The 19,781-nt window shown below is 39.5% G+C and overlaps 1 protein-coding gene across 1 annotated transcript in view; it reads left to right on the forward strand.

The window, feature by feature from the left end:
- PIEZO2 (piezo type mechanosensitive ion channel component 2) overlaps window positions 1–19,781 on the forward strand; it is a 503,470-nt gene that overhangs the window by 81,972 nt on the left and 401,717 nt on the right. The window contains exon 2 of the mRNA XM_045850410.1: window positions 8,007–8,102. Within this exon, the coding sequence (XP_045706366.1) occupies window positions 8,007–8,102 (96 nt within the window). The remainder of the gene's footprint in view (window positions 1–8,006; window positions 8,103–19,781) is intronic.

Consider the following 19,781-nt stretch of genomic DNA (forward strand, 5'->3'; position numbering starts at 1 on the left):
AGGAGAGGCAGAAGGTCAGCAGGACAGATGCCACTGAGTGATATCCTGATACTTTGCTTACTATTAGTGAGTCACTAGCTCCAGCGCACACTCCAGAGCAGGGATTACTCACCACTATGGCAATCAGGAGATGATTACTTGGGGCAGTTTAGAGGCTGCCTACCACTGTAGGTCATTCTTGGCCTTCTTTTAAGCTTCTGGACTTTGCTATAAATAATGGTGACTAAAGGTTGTGATGTGAGAAACCAAGAGTAGGCTCCTTTCTCCCTCCTTCAATGTTAATCATCAGACATTGCCTCAGTATACACATTTCTACCATGCATAATATAAAACCTTATAGAACAGGGCTATAAAACCAAAACAGCAAAACATATAGAGTGTTTTTTGACCTGTGGGAGGAAGGCATTGGCTCATTTAGCATTTGGCAGTTAACTGGGGAGAAGGTAGATAGGTAAGGATGTGAAGCAGTGGTGAGGCCTCGAAACTTCCTGATGACCGGAACTAGACTCCCAGGTTCAAACCTTAGCTAGTTCCTTGGCTCTGCTTTCTCCTTGTGCCTGCTTTTTCATGTGTAAGAACAGAATAAAATAGTATTTGTAAAGGGAATACAGTAATACTATTAGTTAATATGTGTGAAGTGCACAGATCAGGGCTTTACACATAGCAAGCACTTTGGTGTAAGTCATTAGTGATATAAAGCCACAGCAAATAAGTGCACTGTGAATGTTTCAAGTAATGCAATTATACAAGTTCTACTTCTCTCTTTACCCAGAAATACAAAGAATTAGGTTATTGTTGCACAATACAAATCAATATTAAAGAACACTTAAGACTATAAACAAAGAAACATTCCTTGCTTAAATGGTTATTTTGGGCAATGTCAGTTGTGATGTGCCTATGCTACTAACAATGCTGTACACTTCAATAGTCTAATTTCATTTTTAGATACCCTCACATCTTTTTCATTTCATTTATTTATTCACCATTGATCCTTTCATGAGCGTGAGCACCTCCTAGACGCGGAGCACTGGGCACTGGACATAACAGACAAGCATAGACATAAACATGAGACACTGAATGAGGGATACCCTGGAAGAGGCACCAAGGAGGGAAATGCACTTCTCTTCAGGGGAGGTCATGGACATGAACAACTTCCCTAAAGGGGAAACATGTTAGCTGTGTGGGAATACGCCTGATGGAGGAAGGACAGGAAGATATTCTAGTGGGAGGGAGGGAATTGTGCCTGCCACATCTAAAGGCAGGAAGCAGCCAAGCAGATGCAGGATGCTGGCTGTTGAGCTGGGCAACAGCACAGAGCACAGAATGTACATTGGAGGAACTCAAGCTGTAAGCGTAGGCAGGTCCATGACCTTGAACTGAGGATAAGAATCATCACTTGATTGAAATCTGAGAGGGAAAGCCACCATCCCCTAATCCCTTGCAAGGCCTGCATGATCTGGTCCAATCCAGGACTTCCCTGCATACTGGGCCACCCACAGGCTGTCTTGGGCAGGTTGGACAGGCCAGCTCTGTTTCTGCTTTAGGGCCTTGGCTTGAGCCACTGACTCTGGCTTTTGCTTTGAAGTCTATTTTGTCTGATACAAGTATTGCTACCCCATCTTTCTTTTTGTGTGTTTGCTTGGAAAATATTTTCCATTCCTTCTCTTTTAAACTGTCTAGACCTTTTTTCCTGAGTTGGGTCTCTTACAGATAGCATACACATGGGTCAAGTTTTCTTATCTATTCAGCTACCCTTTGTCTTTTGATTGGAATATTTAATCCATTTATGGTTAAGGTTATTTTTTAGGTACTTATTTGTTGCTATTTTTATCATTCCTGTCTTCCTCTCTCCCTCTCTCTCTCATCTCTACCCATCTTCTCCTTTTTATGGGAGTCCCTTTAACATCTCTTGCAGTGCAGAATTGGTGGAGATATACTCTTTACACTTCTTTTATCTGGGAAGCTCTTTATTTGCCTTCCATTTTATTTATTTATTTTTTAATATCTGTTATTGATTATGCTATTACAGTTGTCCCATTTTTTTCTTCCTTTTATTTCTCTCCACCCTGTACTGCCTCTCCCACCAGCATTCCACCAGCTTAGTTCATGTCTATGAGTTGTACATATAAGTTCTCTGGCTTCTCCATTCCCATACTATTCTTAACCTCCCTCTGTCTATTTTGTGCCTACCATTCTATGGTTTTTATTCCTTGTAACTTTTCCCCTATTCTCCCCACTCCCCCTCTCTGCTTTTAACTCTCCATGTGATCTCCGTTTCTGTGAATCTGCTCCTGTTCTAGCTTGTTTAGTTGTTAGTTGTTATTCTGCTAGTTTTTTAGCTTGTTTTTTTTTAGGTTTGGTTGTTGATTGTTATGAGTTTGTTGTCATTTTATTGTTTGTATTTTTTATCTTCTTCTTTTTCTTAGATAAGTCCCTTTAACATTTCATATAACAAGGGCTTGGTGAAGATGAAGTCCTTTAACTTGACCTTATCTGGGAAGCACTTTATCTGCCCTTCCATTCCAAATGATAGCTTTGCTGGATAGAATAATCTTGTATGTAGGTCCTTGCCTTTCATGACTTTGAATATTTCTTTCCAGCCCCTTCTTGCCTGGAAGGTTTCTTTTGAGACATAAGCTGATACTTTTATGGAAACTCCTTTGTGAGGAAACTGTCTCCTTTTCTCTTGTTGCTTTTAAGATTCTCTCCTTATCTTTCATTTTGGATAATGTATTTATGATGTGCCTTGTTGTCTGTTTCCTTGGGTTCAACATCTTTGGGACTCTCTGAGCTTCCTGGACTTCCTGGAACTGTATTTCCTTTGCCAGATTGGCAAAGTTCTCCTTCATTGTTTTTTCCAATAAGTTTTCAATTTCTTGCTCTTCTTCTTCTCCTTCTGGCACCTCTATGATTTGGATGCTGCAACATTTAAAGTTGTCCCAGAGGTTCCTGAGCCTCTCCTCATTTTTTTTGAATTCTTATTTCTTCATTCTGTTCTAGTTGACTGTTTATTTCTTCCTTCTGGTCCAAACTGTTGATCTGAATGCCAGTTTCCTTCCCATCACTGTTGGTTCCCTATACATTTTCCTTTATTTCGCTTGTCATAGCATTCACTTTTTCCTCTGTTTTGTCCCCATACTCAACTATTTCTGTGAGCATCCTGATTACCAGTGTTTTGAACTCTGCATCTTATAAGTTGGTTATCTCTTCATCACTTGTATTTTTTCTGGAGCTTTGATCTGTTCTTTCATTTGGGCCATATTTTTTTGACTTGGCATGCCTGTTACATAAGGAGCGGAGCCTTAAGTATTTACCATGGTAGGGCAACCCAGTAGCTTTGTTGTGGCACTGTATGTGGAGGAGGGGTCCAAGAGGGAACAATGGCATTTGCTCAGCTCTCAGCCAGCTTTCAGTCACTTCCTCCACTACCAACAAACATTTGGGCCTTTCTGGTGCTGATTCCTGGATGGGTAGTTTTGTGTACATTCTAGGACCTTGTGGAACTCACCCATGAACTCTCCTGTGAGTCTGGGAGTTCCTCCTGTGGCCGCAACCCCGACAGTTTTTTTTCAGTCAGAGGTTTTGAAGCTTTATTTCACTGCACTGGAACCCTGGGTTGCAAGGTCGGTCTCGCTCCCCAGTTGTTCCTCCTGGTTTATCTGCATGCAAACATGGGACAACTCACTCCACAAGCTGCCACCTTGCCATGAGTCCTCTCCACCCCAGCTGCCTGTCTCTACCCCTCCTACCAGTCTGGATGAATGTTTCTCCTTTAACTCCTTGGTTGTCAGACTTCCATACAGTTTGATTTTCTGGCATTTGTGGTTGTTTTTAAATTTGTTGTTGTTTTTCTTTGGGTTATGCGAGGAGGCAAAGTGTATCTACCTACTCCTCCATCTTGTCCCGAAGTTCTCCTTCCATTTCAAATGAGAGCCTTGCTGGATAGGGTAGTCTTGGTTGTAGGTCCTTGCTTTTCATTATGTGTAATATTTCATACCAATCCATTCTGGCTTGTAGTGTTTCTGTTGAGGAATCAATTGATAGCCTCATTGGAGTCCTTTTGTATGTTACTAGCTGTTTCTCCCTTTCTGCCTTTAAGAGTCTCTCTTTGTCTTTAAAATTTGTCATTTTAATATTGATGTGTCTTGTTGTTGGCCTCTTTGAGTTCATCTTGATTAGGACCCTCTGTGCTTCCTGAATTTACATAATTTTTTTTTTCCTTTACCAAGTTAGGGAAGTTTTCTGCCATTATTTTTTCAAACAGGTTTTCTATTCCTTCTGATATTCATATAATGTGAGTGTTGTTATATTTCACATTATACTGAAGCTCCCTTAAACTATTCTCATTCTCTTTGAGTCTTTTTGCATTTTGTTGCTCTCACTGGGTATTTCTTTCTACCTTGTCTTCCAGCTTGCTGATTTGGTCCTCTCCTTCACCGAGCCTGCTATTAATTATTTCTAATGTAGTTTTCATTTCAGATATTGTATTCTTCATTTCTTCTTGGATCTTATTGATAGTTTCTATGTCCTTTTTCATGCTCCTGTAGTTCCCACTAAGTTCCTTGTAGTAGTCACTGAGTCCCTTGAGCATCCTTATAACCATTATTTTGAATTCTATGTCTGATGGATTTCTTGCCTTAATTTCATTTAGCTCTTTTTATGGGGAATCCTCCTTTCCTTTCAATTGGGGATTATTTTTTTTGTCTCCCCATTTTAAGTGACTTTTTTTTCCTGCATTTCAGGTTGCTTTGCTTTGCATGCCTATCTTTGTGAGGTAGACTTCTGTGGTAGAAGTCTATGGGACTCAGTGGTCTGTATGCTCTAGGGTTGGCCTTTATTCAGTTTATGTGGGCTCTCTTGTTGTAATTGGGCTTTGATTATTGATGGCTCATTTGTTGTTGGGTTCTCCCCTCTGGCTGGCTGACTGGGAATCACACACACCCCCACCCAAGTCTTCTATGCAGTTGTACAGGTGCTGATTAGCAAAGCAGTACTACCCAGAAAACAAAACCCATGCCAACAAAAATACCCCCCTTCCACATCGACAGTATCAACAGTGATTGAGCAAAGATGAATAAAGTTAGAGAGAGATTAAAAATATTATGGTAGGAAAAAAGGAATATGAGATCAATAAAAGGGAGAAAAATGATTCTGAGCAGAAATAAGGAGGAGAAATAGTAAGAATAGGGAATAGAAACAAGGCAAAGAAAGGGAGAAAATAAAATTTAAACTGCAAGTAAAACAGGAAGGGACAATGGCAATATGGAGTAAGAAAAGGCAAAAGTATAACATGAGGCTTAAAATAAAATTGAAAAAGTATTATACCAAAGGGAACAAAATTATAGAAAAATCACAGCAGGGTCAATATCAGTGACAGCTGAACCAAGATTAATAAAGATGGGAAGAGAATAAGAATATTATACAAAAAAGAGAAGAGAATATGAGATGTCTACAGCAAAGGAAAATGATTTTTCAAATAAAAAATGATTTTGAGAGGATAGAGGGAGTAGAAATAATGAGAATAAGGAATAGAATCCAGGATAAAAAGAGGAAAAAATAAAATTCCAACTCAAATAAGCATGGGTAGGAGGAAGGCAAAATGGAAGACAAAGGGAGAGTAACTATGAGGTTTTAATTAAAAAAAATAGTGAGCAAATAGGAATACAGTTGAAGAAGAACAGCAATAACTATAATATCCATGCCAAATAAGCCACAATTATAAATATGGAAAGAAAGTAAAAATATTATAAGAAGGGGAAAAAGAATGAGAGCAGACTAAAGGAAAGGAAAATGAATTTGAGAGGATAAAAGGAGAAATAGTGAGAGTAAGGAATAGAAACAAGGAGTACCATAGGGAAAAATAAGATTCACAATGAAAATAAGGATGGGCAGGAAAAAGACAAAATGGATTAAGTAAGACAAGGGAAAGTACAATGTGAGATTTGAAATAAAAATAAAATAAAAAATAATGTAAAAATATAAATAAAAAGAATAAGAAATAGAAGACAAAGAATAGTGAATTAGTTGGAATACAATTGATGCAAAAGAAGAAGTGTTAAGAGGCTATGCAAAAGAAAAAATAAATTCTGAAGAGCAACTAAGTGGGATTCATCTCAGCAGAGTGTTTGCCTTCTGTCTTCTCTTCTGGATCTGCCTCTGGGTTTGTATTTTTTTTTAAATCAAATGAAGGTCCCTGGATGGGTCTTCCAAGTTCTGGCAGCTCCACCTGTATCACATTCACCTCCCTCTAGATGGGGCATCTATTGTGATCAGAGGGGTAGGGCCCCAGAGTCTACTCTGGGAGACACTGTTCAGTCTTCTGGGAAAGTTGTGGGTATGTTCCCCTTGCCCCTGCACCACCCATCTTGGTCTGTCCCAGCTTATTTCCAGTAATGCATAGTTTCTGATGAACTAGCTGTCTGTTTCAAGGGAGAGGCCAATCTGTGTAAGAGTGTCAGCTCTTTCCTGTTTGGTGCTGGTGGCATCTCTCTTTACTAGCTGAGGCTGGGCAGGGCCCTGATCCCCTCTTGCTGCACCGATTTCTGATCTCCTTGCTTGCTGGCCTCAGTGGAACAGGGCCTAGGAAACAGTGTATTTTGTCTCCCTGAGAGAAGTTCAAAACGGGCCCATTAGGTGTTTCTCTTTCTGTCTTTCTCTTGTGAATATGGACTCTGCAGGGTCTCTTGCTTGAAGTCCAGCAGGAGGTGGAGCCTGAGTGCATCCTTCCTTTCCCAGAGTTCAATCTCCCCCTGGGAAAGTGGCTTTGTCTGGCTGTAAATAATCTCAGGTGCTCCACTCCTGCCCATCCAGTTCCCAGCCCATTGCTCTCACAGCAGACATAGTCCCAAAGTCTCCACTCTGTTCAGCCTCTGGGCTGCTGGGTACATCAGGCTGGGACCAAGAAATCCCTTTGCTGTGCACATTTCTGATTTCTCTGCCCAGCTGCACTCAGTGAGAGTATACCACACCCTCAGTCCTGTCCCTTTGCTGGCAGGGCAGCTGCACACAGGGTCTCTGTTCAGCATGCCTCAGCTCCCCTTTTAAAAAGTTTCTCTGGGAATTCCCACTATAGCACTGAGTCACTGTCTGGTTTTCTTCATACACCACCTCTCCAAAAAGCCAAAAGGCTCTCATAATCATGGCTGGCCATGGTCTGTCTCCACCCAACCCAGGTGTAGATAGAATTCCTCTCTCTCTCTGCCACTCTCCTGGTTGGCATTTGCCACTGCGGTTATGGGTGTGCTGCTTGCTATGTGTGTGTATAGCCTGGATCTCCCAAAGTTTGTGTATCCAAGTCACTTCCAGCCCAGGTCTGGGGGTTCTCTATACTGGGAAGGGAAGAAGTTGCAGAGCTGTGATCTTGACCAGGGTCTCTGTGCCTGCAGGTGCCCCTCCTGGGGTACTTCTTACCTCCCATTGTGAAGCATCTTCTGTACTCCTTGGCTTCCAAACTTCATATCAGCTAAGATTCTGTTGAATGATCAGTTTATTTTTCAGAAGATCAGTCAAGCATCTGAGTTCGGGGCAAGAGCAAGTGGACTCAGCTTCTGCCTACTTGGCTGCCATCTTATCTCCTCAATACCTACTTATTTACTTACCAATAAATATTCTTCCCTTTTCTTTATGTTCAGTGACATCTCTTCCACTGAAAACCTTACCTGAATACTCAAACCCTCACTAATCTCATTGCCCTCTATATTTCTGTAGCAGTTTTAATTTTCCTACTTAATTTATGACTTATTTATGACCTGCCTTCATTCAAATATATTGGTATTTCCATCTTGGTTAGATTTTAAGAGCAGAGACCATGAATTTTAATTCTCCATTTTTCATTACCCTCAACATAGTAATGAACACAGAATAAATGCTCAATTTTTACTTCCTCATTGACATATCTACTTACCTTGATCCAGTGACACTTAATGGTATCACCACACAGTTGCATGTATGTTGTTAGCCTACCTAATTAATGTATTTTTTCCTCTTTTCTGACTTCTCATCCATAGCATGTGCATTCCGGTACAATGGACTCTCCTTTGTCTACCTCATCTACCTCTTACTCATCCCTCTGTTCTCAGAGCCAACAAGAGCAACGATGCAAGGTAAGAGACAGTTACCATTCTGTGCCACAGTCTGAATGCATTTTCTGAACTCTTTGGGGTTGTCTTTATCTGATGGGATAGATGATGTCTGTACAACAAGCTGGTCCAGTGGGGACTGGGTGTCAAGTATGTGAACAGCTGCATCAAGCAGAGTAGTGTGGAACATATTGGTGATAAATGTCACTTACATAGCTAATATTACATGCAAGTTCCATATATATATCTGTATTAGTAAATTTGCAATACATCTGGAATGTTTTGGGTAGTTAAGACAAACTCAATGTATTTCCAATGAAATAAAGCAGATGACATGACATGATTGGCACATGATTTGCATGGCAGATTGCTGGGGAGAATATAGTAGCAAGTAGAAAAAGGGAAGTCTTACATTTCTAAGCCACCTAGCAGAACTGGGTAGGGAGCTGGGTCTTAGTCTTAACTTGTTCATATATCAGTTGAGATCTCTTATATATGCCTCTCATCAAGTACTTTGAGTAAGTTATTTGAGTCTGAGGGATAGTTTCTCAAGCATATTACTCTAAAACTTTATATCCCTTTCCCATTGTTCTATAAGAACCTGAAGTTATAGAAGATTGACCATATCTCCTTAGGTCTGATTAGGAAGCATGGTCTGGTTTGTAAATTTATATACTTGAAGTTCCTCCATAAGTATTAGAATTAAACCACAATGAGTTCATTTAGTAACTTGTTTTTCTAAACAATGCCACAATAAGAAATAAGGGCTATGACAAATGTCTTAGGTGAGTGTGATGACTGTATGTTTACAGGAGACAAAAAGGAAGCTGTTTGGCCCAACCTATGGTCTGGTGGGGAAAAGCCATTGATAAAGGCTCCCAGTTCATAGTGATGCCTCCTCAGGAACAGAAGTAAGGACTTGAATGTCCAGAGCAGCAAATAATGACTCTATCTTTTCCATTCCTTCCTTTAACTATTACATTTACAGTGCATTTTATGATCACTCATCTTAATAATTATGACTGTGGATACTATGTTGATTTTTCTGCCTCAAGAAAAATCTAAACTATAGCTCTTCTAAGTCACTAGCTCTTCTTAAATCCTTAATACATAAAGTTAAAGAGGGTTAGAGAAATGTGAGTTTATACAAATCCTCATTCAAACCCAAAATACATTGTTTATGTGACTCCCACTCACCTTAGCTTCTTTCCTACAGTTCAATATAAACAGAGACATTTAAACAGAATAGCTTCTGACCTCAGAACTAAGATTAAACATACAGCCAGCTCCTAATTTATGCCTTGGAACTCATGTTTCAAAGAAAGAAGTTTTCAGACACATTCAGAAGAAAGATTTAAAAAACAAGTACCCGTGTATGTTCAAATAAATTATCTATTGCTTTTATATCAAGGCACCCTTTATTATTTTATCTGGAATCAGATAACTGGGGTTTCCCCCTTTATTGTTTCATGACAATGCCTGCTTTGCCTTCTTCCCAGATAACCATCCCTGCCTTTGGGCACATTGTCTCAGTTTCTGTGGGAATGGGATATGTACCTGTGTCTGAAGTACATGACAGGGGTCCCATCCTTTATGCCCAAGTCCACCAGGAACTGACATGGAGCTTATAGTCCAAATGTAAAATTATGTGCAAAAAAGCAAATCCTCTCTGTGTAAAGAAATTTCCTGAACTAACAAACTATTACGAGGTCTGTGCAGAAGCAAAACATAGTAGGTACACAAATGTCTGATGGTGCTGCTCCTAACAGGAGAGGAAGCAAGAACTGGGCTTGAAAGGGAAACCCAGGCATCTTTTCAGTTATTCTCTGGAAGTAGTATTGTAATTATTTTCTCTTTCTTACATTTTAATGCCAAGAAGCATGACTATTCAACATAGCCTCATTTATTTGTTTGTTTACAGAAATGCAGAGGGACTCTAGGAAAGGCTGCCCCACCTATTTTTTTTCTGAACATGTAGGACGCACAAGCCAGGTGTTTCTAAGCCTGTGTTTTGAAATACCTCACATTGGGCATTTCTGGCAGTGCATGGTCAAGACCAACATTACAGCCTATGTGGAGTGGATGTACACAATGACAGATCTGGAAGAGAGACTGCATAGCTTCTCAGAGAGATGCTGGCTCAAACACACTAAGACTTTCCAGTTCATATTCATGCACATTTTTCTTGAATTGATAAGAAAGCACATTGGCAAACTGAAAGAACTAATAGTAACCTTTGCGCCACCTGCTCATAGGCAGGCTCTGCCTTAAAACAGCAAGCAAATTTGAATTGTCCCCCAAGCTGCTCAGGCCTCTGTACATGTCTACAGGATGATGTACTAATGCAAACTCCCCCTGAATGAATGTGTGGGGCACATATATGAGAGTTACTCCATGACCCTCTGCCCTCAATTTGATCTGTGGGAATTTTTTTCCTGTGTGGTTATTTTTCCTGAAGTATATCCACAGAGGGGCCCACTAGGTGGAGAAAGTCAGTGTCAGCACTGAGAAGGTGTATCTTTGGGATAGTTCTTGAAGTAGCCTAAGTGTGAAAACCCATTTTCTCCACTGTGGTTGTTTTGGACAGGGGTGTCCACTTTCTGTGATCTCAGGGCTGTCAGGAGGACACAGATCACATGAATATGACTGAGGTTTTCCCCATTCCTGGGATTAGACACAGATTTGCTGTATGGCTGGAAATGACTGTGTGGGAGATGGAGGAAGATTAGGAGCAGTTAGTTCTATGTTAAAATGTTATCAAGTTTAAAAAAGAATTTGAGTGAGGACAATTGCTTGGGTGTTCAATACATTTAACTTACTTATGAGTATCATCTGAATTGCTGAAGTTGAGAGTTGGAGAAGCTTTCAGGAATTATTAAGCATATTCAAGCAACCAGCAGTAGAATCCCTTCTACAAGGTCCAGGTTGGCTGGCTATGTAGTCTCTTCTTAGATACCACTGATGGATGGAACAACTTGTCTATCTGGGAAGTCTTACACAGTTCTTTCATGATTAGACCTGAAATCCATCTCCTGGGAAATCTAAGCCATTGTTTCCAGCCCCAAGCTACAACAAGTTGACAGATTCTAGAAGATTGCTTTATAATAATATGAAAGGATTAATCAAAAGATAGGGGATTTAACTAAATGATTTTGTCTTTCATTAATCTAGGATTTTAAAATTCTAATTTTTCTATTTCAGATCTTCAAATGTGTAATTATCTCAGTAGGATGGTATCAACCAGGGTCTAACCTGAAATCAGAAACCGCTCTAGGTATTTTAAAAGGAGAAAATGTAGTAGAGGAAATTGGTCACTAGAAGTTAGAAAAGAGCCAAGAAATCAAAAAGAATGTTGAAGTGACTTAGATAGCAAAGTAGAAAGGTTGAGGAGGAGCAAGAGGTACTATGAGCAGAACTGAAAAACAAGAGCCATCCACTAGTTGCTAGAATCACAGGAGAAAGTCGAGAAATAGACCTTTGTAGACAGGCATTGACAGGTAGTCAGCTATTAGTTATGTAAACCAAATGAGACAGTTCCATGTTAATTGTCAATAAACTGCTCATTGCTTTCAAATGTCAGAAGGTAGGTAGCTGAAGTGATAATAGTTCCCTTTAGTCTTCATGGGACAAAATATCCCTAGTTACTCAAAGGTGTGATTTTTCAACTGTTCCATTCAGACAGATTTCATCTCGAGGTTCTTCTGTCTCAGAATTTGTTCTAAAATGCTACGTGCAGTGGGTATTGAGTTATAAATTCAGAGTTCCCCTTTCAAACTGAGGCACCATTCCCAGCTGCCTATGATTGCTTATAGCAGAATCCCTCCCTAGGAACTGGTGGTGGCTAAAGGAAGCTCATGAGTGCACACACACGGGAGGAAGGCTATACCAGTGATTATTCAACATAAGTGTAAAGACCTCGAGTCTGGAAACTCTGCAGGGTTATGCTAGCTCCAGAGCATAACCCTGATCTCCCATCAGTGGAGATCCCCATTGTGAGAGCATCACAGTTTAATTTCTGCCTTCATGGAGTCCTACTGCTTTCATGGTGTGAAAGGTGTTATGGCCAACAGCACTTCCCAGTAAACCACCTGTTGTGTGAACCCACCTGAACCCACCTCATTGTCTGTTTCTGGGGAACCAGACTTAGACTGGTCCTTACAGACAGGACCACTGCCTCAGACATCTGGTCAGATTGGGGGACACATATTGATGGGAGGCAAGGACTGAGGGGGCAGAGGAGTGGAGCATGGGAGGTGAAACAGTGATCCAGAAAGAGCCTTAACATGCCTGTGCAAGGGTATGAAACCCTGCCAAAGACTGCAGCCAAGGCCAGTGTGCTGTGAATCCTATGTGTCCTGTGTGTCCTTGCCTAAAAGTACCTGACCCAAATGTCACTTCTTTTGATCAAGTTTTCCTCCTCTACAGATTGGGGTCCCAAATTCCCCAGGATTACTAGGTTTTGTGGGATCACAGGAGCAGATATGAATTTTAAACAAAATATAAGATTATTACACAGTAGTTATTATTAGCTGTAGAAATGGCGCCATTTTGAACTGGCATGCACATACCTCTGCAGTCCCCTGCATGTTTGAAGGCTTTTCCCAGATTCCAAATGGGTGGCCTCTCCTCTGAATTCAGATTTCTCTCAAGTGTCACCTCCTTAGAGACAACCTCCCTAACTAAACCTGTCTTATCCTGATTCCCACCTTATTTTTTATACTATGAGCCAGTTTTGTTTTTTCAGTATTTGTACCTACCTGAAATTATTTGTGTAATCAATCCATAGCAAAAGCTGGACTTGGGGGCCCCAGGCTCACAGATATCCAAATTCTCCCTGTGATTGTCCCTGCATACCTCCTTTGTGTGACAGATCCTCCCCAACTGATGGGCAAAATTCTAAGCAGTCCATAGGGCTCCTCAGCTCTTACATAACAAAGTGTCTTCAGGTTACTTTAGTGCCCCAGTCAGTCCAAGATGATTATCACATCAGATAATATACATCACTGTAAAACTTAAAACTATAGAATGTTATTTAACACTAAAGTTTCTCCCCTCCTCCAGTGTGTGGCCACTGCATATGGAAGCCCAGAAAGGGAATGAAGGCCCTGGAGGTCCTTTCTGGAATGCTCCATGTGACTCTGTCCCTCCCTGCCTTCCCTGCTCCTGCCCTGAGCAGGGCTGAATCTTGATAGATGTGTACTCATCATAGGTCCCAGGCAGGTGGAACACTCTCCACCCACTGGTTATGACTCCCTTCAATTTCCTTGGTCCAATGCTTACCACCTTTACCTTTCCCACTGTTTTTGTTGGACAAAGTGACTTTAATGTGGCTCTCAGAAGGTTATTCTCTCTATTTCTCTCTTTTCTACATGTCTGTCTTTCTCCCTTTTTCTTTGACACACACACACACACACACACACACACACACACACACTCATGACATGGGCAATAGGCACCTTCAACCTGCTATCAGTCAGTGTGCAATTACTTCTCTCAGTAAGAATTTCAGCTTTGTATTTCTCAAGCCAGAGTCATATTTCAGTGTAGTAAGTCCCTGAGCTCACAGAATGATCTCATTGAAGCCTTTCTCACTAGGTTTGGAATTATCTCTACAATATACAACACTTTCAGCTTCTCCAGTATTCTCTTTCATATCTTCTGTGGGTTGAAAACAAATGTCTTTGCTATAGTATTTATTCACTGGAGAATCAGGGAGAGTTTACCACTAAGGTGTGGTCCCACCTTGGGCCTGCACCTGAAACTTAGCCATTGTCCTATGTCAATATACCTATTTCCTGTATCTCTTTCCCTTCTACTGTGTAAACTTCAAGATGGCAAGATTTTGCTGTTTTGTTTACTGCAATATTTCCAGGACATAGAATAGTGCCTGTGTATTGAAGGCATTCAGTAAATATTTATGGAAAGGATTTATTTCCAGAGTTAAGTGTTACAGAAGCATTTATGAACACAGCTATAATCCTGTGCTTACCTCAACCCCTGTAATAACAAACATCACACAACAATATCTTCCATATATCCATATTCTGGAGACAGAAACTTAGGGTATGGTAAACCATTGGATTTTGCTATTTTCAACATGATTGAGATCAGAGGATCATAAGTAATTGAGTAAATTGAATGTTTTATGTGTTTATCTACAATGATAAACATCTTATTTAAGCATACACAGGTTCTCCTGCATTGCCATGAAACCTTTGTAAGCTGACACTGTGTAAAACAAAGAAGTCATTGCCTTAGGACACATATTATTAATGGACGCACAAAATAAATAAAAATAAAGCACAGAGGCTCATATACAGTTCATAGCTGTGACAGCTTGATGCTGAGATGCTGAGTGTGGTTCCTGGGGAAGGAACTTGGTGGGGCCACTGTCCTTGCTCAGGGTACACTCTGCAAACCAACACTGAAAGCTATCTTTGTTTTTCACCTTTTTTTGTAAAAGCAAAATCCTCTTCAGATTTCTTTTTTTTTAACATTTTGTATTGTTGTTCAAGTACAGTTTTCTGCCTTTCTCCCCATCCCTCCTTACCATCCCAGCCTTCCCCATCTCCCTCCCCTGTTTCCACCCACCCTTGTGAGTGTCCATGTGTCCTTTACAATTGTTCCTGCAAACCCTTTACCCTTTTCCCCTATAATCCCCTCCCCTCTGTTCACTGTCAGCCTGTTCTCAGTTTCAGTGTCTTTGGTTATATTTTGCTTGCTTCTTCGTTTTGTTGATTAGGTTCCTGTTAAAAGTGAGATCATATGGTATTTGTCTTTCACCACCTGGCTTATTTTGCTTAGCATAATGCTCTCCAGTTCCATCCATGCTGTTGCAAAAGGGTAGGACCTCCTTCTTTCCTTCTGCTGCATAAAATTCCACTGTGTAAATGTACCATAGTTTTTTGATCCATTCATTTACTGATGGGCACCTAGGTTGCTTCCAGCACTTGGCTATTGAAAATTGTGCTGCTATGAACATTGGGGTGCATAGGATCTTTTGGATTAGTGTTTCAGGGTTTTTAGAATATAATCCCAGCAGTGGAATTACCAGGTCAAAAGGCAGATCCAGTTTTAGTTTTCTGAGGTAATTCCATACTATTTTCCACAGTGGTTGCACCAGTCTGCAATCCCACAAACAGTGCACTAGGGTTCCCTTTTCTCCACAGCCTCACCAGCACTTGTTGTTTGTTGCTTTGTTCATGATGGCCATTCTCACTGGTGTGAACTGGTATATCATTGTGGTTTTAATTTGTATCCCTCTGATAGCTGGTGATACTGAACATCTTTTCATATGTCTCTGAACCCTCTGTATGTTCTCCTTGGACAAGTGTCTGTTAAAATCCTTTGCCCATTTTTTAATTGGGTTGTTTGTCTTCCTGAAGTGGAGTTGTGTGAGTTCTTTGTATATTTTGGAGATCAAACCCTTGTCTGAGGTATCATTGGCAAATGTGTTTTCCCATAGAGTTGGTTCTCTTTTCATTTGAATGTTGTTTTCTTTAGTCGTGCAGAAGCTTTTTATTTTGATGAGATCCCATTTGTTTATTCTTTCCCTTATGTCCTTTGCTCTAGGGGACATATCAGTGAAAATGATACTGCATGTAATATCTGAGATTTTTTTGCCCATCTTCTCCTCTAGGACTTTAATGGTGTCATGATTTCTATTTAAATCTTTTATCCACCTTGAATTTATTTTTATGTACGGTGTAAGTTGGTGCTTGGGTTTCATTCTTTGTGCTTGTAGCTGTCCAGTTCTCCCAACACCATTTTTTGGAGTGGTGATTTTTACTTCATTTTATACCCTTTGTCAAATATTAATTGACCATAGAGACTTGGGTTTATTTCTGGGCTCTCTATTCTGTTCCACTGGTCTATCTGTCTGTTTTTATGCTAGTACCAGGCTGTTTTGATTGCAGTGGCCTTGTAATACAGTTTGATATCAGGTATTGTGATCCCTCCTACTTGCTTTTTTTTCATCAAAATTTCTGCAGTTATTCAGGGTCATTTATGGTTCCATATAAATTTTTGAAGTGTTTGTTCTATGTCTGTGAAACATGCCATTGGTACTTTAATAGGTATTGCATTGAATGTGTAAATTGTTTTGCATAGTATGGACATTTTGATGATGCTAATTCTTCTGATCCACAGATTTCTTTCAGTTAGCAAAAGCAGGTACTAATGTAGGTCTTTGTAAAAATGAAATGGTGTAAAGCAAAATTTTGAAAGTGGGGTATACCTGTAATACTGGAAAAAGAGTATCTTTTGCTTTTCACTTAGCAGAGTACATTCAATTGAGATTACGCTCCATCAAATTTACTAACTAATCTATAATTAACTTCAAGTGGCCAAAATATTCCAAATTGATGCGGCATTAAATTCTTCAACTATACACATAATAGATTCCTTGTACCTGATATGTTGAGTACAGTACATTGATCAATATGGTAAGAGTTTGCCTTTTGTTTGGATAGAAAGGAATGTAAGTAATAAAACATAAGATATGGAAGGAAGCAATAGTAAGTGCTCAATATATTTTGGCTAATCATAATAATATTATTATTTTAAAGCACAGCATAATTACTTTGAACATTGGCGTGCACCAGGTTTAGAAATTTCAGTCTCATGTATATGACCATAGAGAGTTTTTATCTCAGGATTTGTTCTGGTGGTCTATAAATATCAGCTATGAATTATGAGATTTTCAAAGTCCTTTGTTAACTAATATTTAGGTTAAGTAACCCATTCATAGAGAGCAAACAGCACTGCTTACAAAGTACAAACTTTATATCAATTATTTATATGCATCAATTTAATTTAATTCAATTCTCAAAACAACATTTTGAGGAAGCTACTACTGTTATTAAAAACTACTGTAAAAAATCCTCATATTAAAGATGAAGATTGGTTCCAAGTTGGTTGAGAACAAGCCCTAGTCCACACAAGTGCTGTGTGGGTGGTCATACTCTTAGTCGTGGTGCTGTTCAGACTCATGCCTGGGACAGAACAGTCCTCTGGAGATTTGCAAGAGGAGAGGCAAACCTAGTCACTTAATAAATACTTGTTGGCTGATAAATTACCAGGGTCTGGGCATAGAGTCTGGTGAAATAATATTTGTATATTTAAAGGAGATATTTTAAAATACATTGTGCAGATTGATGACATATGTGTAAGTTACATAGAAGATAGATCATTTTAAAAGTAGCTGGTTATTTCTTTCAACAAATAGTAACTGAAAGACTACTTTTCAGGAAACATGATGTTTGGATTGATGAAGCATTAAAAAAGGAGGAAAAAACATGGTTCTTCCCTGGTGTAGCCTCCCAAACTGAGATATCCCATAGTGAGATAATGTTGTATTTAACATTCATTAAATGTTAGCTCTTACAAAGAGGTTATCTTGGGAAGCCATATACCTATTTCAGCAGTACTGTCACTTCTGTGTTGATCTCAAGTTACTTTGCAGTTGCTTAAGAATTTGCATTGAGCCCTGGCTGGTGTAGCTCAGTGGATTGAGTGTGGGCTGCAAACCAGGCATCGCAGGTTCGATTCCCAGTCAGGTCACATGCCTAGGTTGCAGGCCATGACCCCCAGCAACCACACATTGATGTTTCTTTCTCTCTCCCTCTCTCTCTCTCTCTCCCCCTCCCCTCTCTAAAAATAAATAAATAAAATCTTAAAAAAAAGAATTTGCATTGAAGAGACACAATCATAGTAAGCCATTGTTCTTAAAGGTGGGTCTGACTTATACAGCATTTGGAGTCAAGTTTGATGGGGGAAAAGGAACTGGTGGTGAAATAAGTACTATCAATTTTATATAAAAAAAGGACTAAACCCAGAGTATTTAGTATAAAACAAAGTGTCTAGAGGTCAATCATTAAAAATGAAGAATTCCAAAGTTTACTTGTATGAGAATACCATGGTTGATACATATGACATAACAAGTATATGTGGAACATCTTTCCATGATGTATATATGATATGCTTTATTCATGAAATGAGATACTGGGATGAGAAGGTAGCATCCTGAAGAAAGTATTGATTAAGTAGATTTACCCTGCAATGTTGACTGTAATAGCTAAGCAGTGCCTAATTAACATAGACCAGAAACTTAAGTATCTGGAGAGGTACTTAACCTGAGGATTTCAGTAGTATTAAAAGTAACTAACTTTTATGGCACAGTTCCTATGTGCGAGGCACTATTGTAAGCACTCACCATACTAAGTCATTTAATTAGAAGATGAAAAATTATTTATTGAAAGGGAATCTCCATTCTGGAATGAAAAAAATAAACATGTATTATGAAATTACCAAGTTATAAATCTATTTACCAAACTAGGAATACTACATAGTGAGGTACTAATAATAAAGCTCTCTCCTTCTATTAATGAATTAGTGAGAAATCTATGATAATGAGACTTACTCACATTTTGGCCAGTCTAGATTCCTGTTTTCCTGGTGTCATTCTATGTGCCCAAGACGCTCCTTTCTCATAAAGCTGCTATGTGATGTGAAGTTCACTGTTCTCTGGAAATTGCTTCTGCTTGCTTGCTTGGTCCTGCCAGCAACTTTTTGTTAATGTGTTCTCTTTATAGGCTCTTTCTTTGGGTGGGGGGCAGGGAGGAATGGTCTACTTATTGAGGGCTAGTTGAAAAGGAATTCTCCAAATTACAAGACTACAACACTTCCTGGGCAACATTCCTCATAAACTTTCCAGCAAGAATATGCTAGAAGCATCATCTAATTAGTTCACCTGTGAAATGTTTATGATGTACATATGCACACACACATATGCTAAGGTATAGAAAAGATTGTTGTCTAAGGTGTATAAATATTTCTAAGGACAAAGTTGTCTTCTTGCCTAAGGACTCATATTCATTCTGAGAGACTTCATTCCAAATGTTTTCTAAGACTGGACAACACTGGAATAGATGAGAACCAACTTCCAGAGGTGGAGGAATGGGAAGGACTCACAGTGCCTTTGCAGACCTTCTCTGTTCAGGTACACCAGCCAGCTCCTCCTGGAGTAGGTGCCACACTGATGGTGGGCCCAATTCTTTGCTGAGGGCAGTTGACTGCCAAGGGAATAACAACAGAGCTGCACACTGCCAACACTTCCAGGCTCTGCCCTCAGAATATTTTTCAATATAGGGTTTTGTGGAGATTTTCTCCTCCCTGTTATAAAAGGAGTGGTCTCTGAATTATCTTTGTGTTTTTGTTTTTCCTAAAAAACTTTGCATTGTTATTTTGTACAAAGTAGCAATTCCCCTGATCTACTTGCTTGCATTTACACTAAAAAGTGATTTAAAAATTTTTCCTGGTTATTGGGATTTCTTTCAACAATTGGGAGGAGGGACAGAATTAAAAAGAGGTAGTAAAGGAATTATGCTTAGGTGACAATTGTCAGCAAGTGATATTTTGGGCAGGTTAAGTTAACTTTTGTGAACTGTTGGCAAAGTTATTTTAAGATGATGGAAAAGAGATATTTTACTTCCTTCAACTCTGAATAATGGTCTTTGTTTAAGATGACATTATACTAACCATAAATAATCCTGTGTGTGTTTATGTGTGTGTTTTGTGTTGCAAATAATCACCACTAAAGACATACAGACATACTGAAGTTCTGACCTAAGATATACCAAAGACACCTTGGGAAAGGAAAAATGATGTTCAGTTTGCCTTCGTGAAGAGTCAAAGAGGTCTGTA

The sequence above is a fragment of the Phyllostomus hastatus genome, unplaced genomic scaffold (assembly GCF_019186645.2).
Source record: "Phyllostomus hastatus isolate PE091 unplaced genomic scaffold, TTU_PhHast_1.1 phas_contig_80, whole genome shotgun sequence".
NCBI lineage: Eukaryota > Metazoa > Chordata > Mammalia > Chiroptera > Phyllostomidae > Phyllostomus > Phyllostomus hastatus.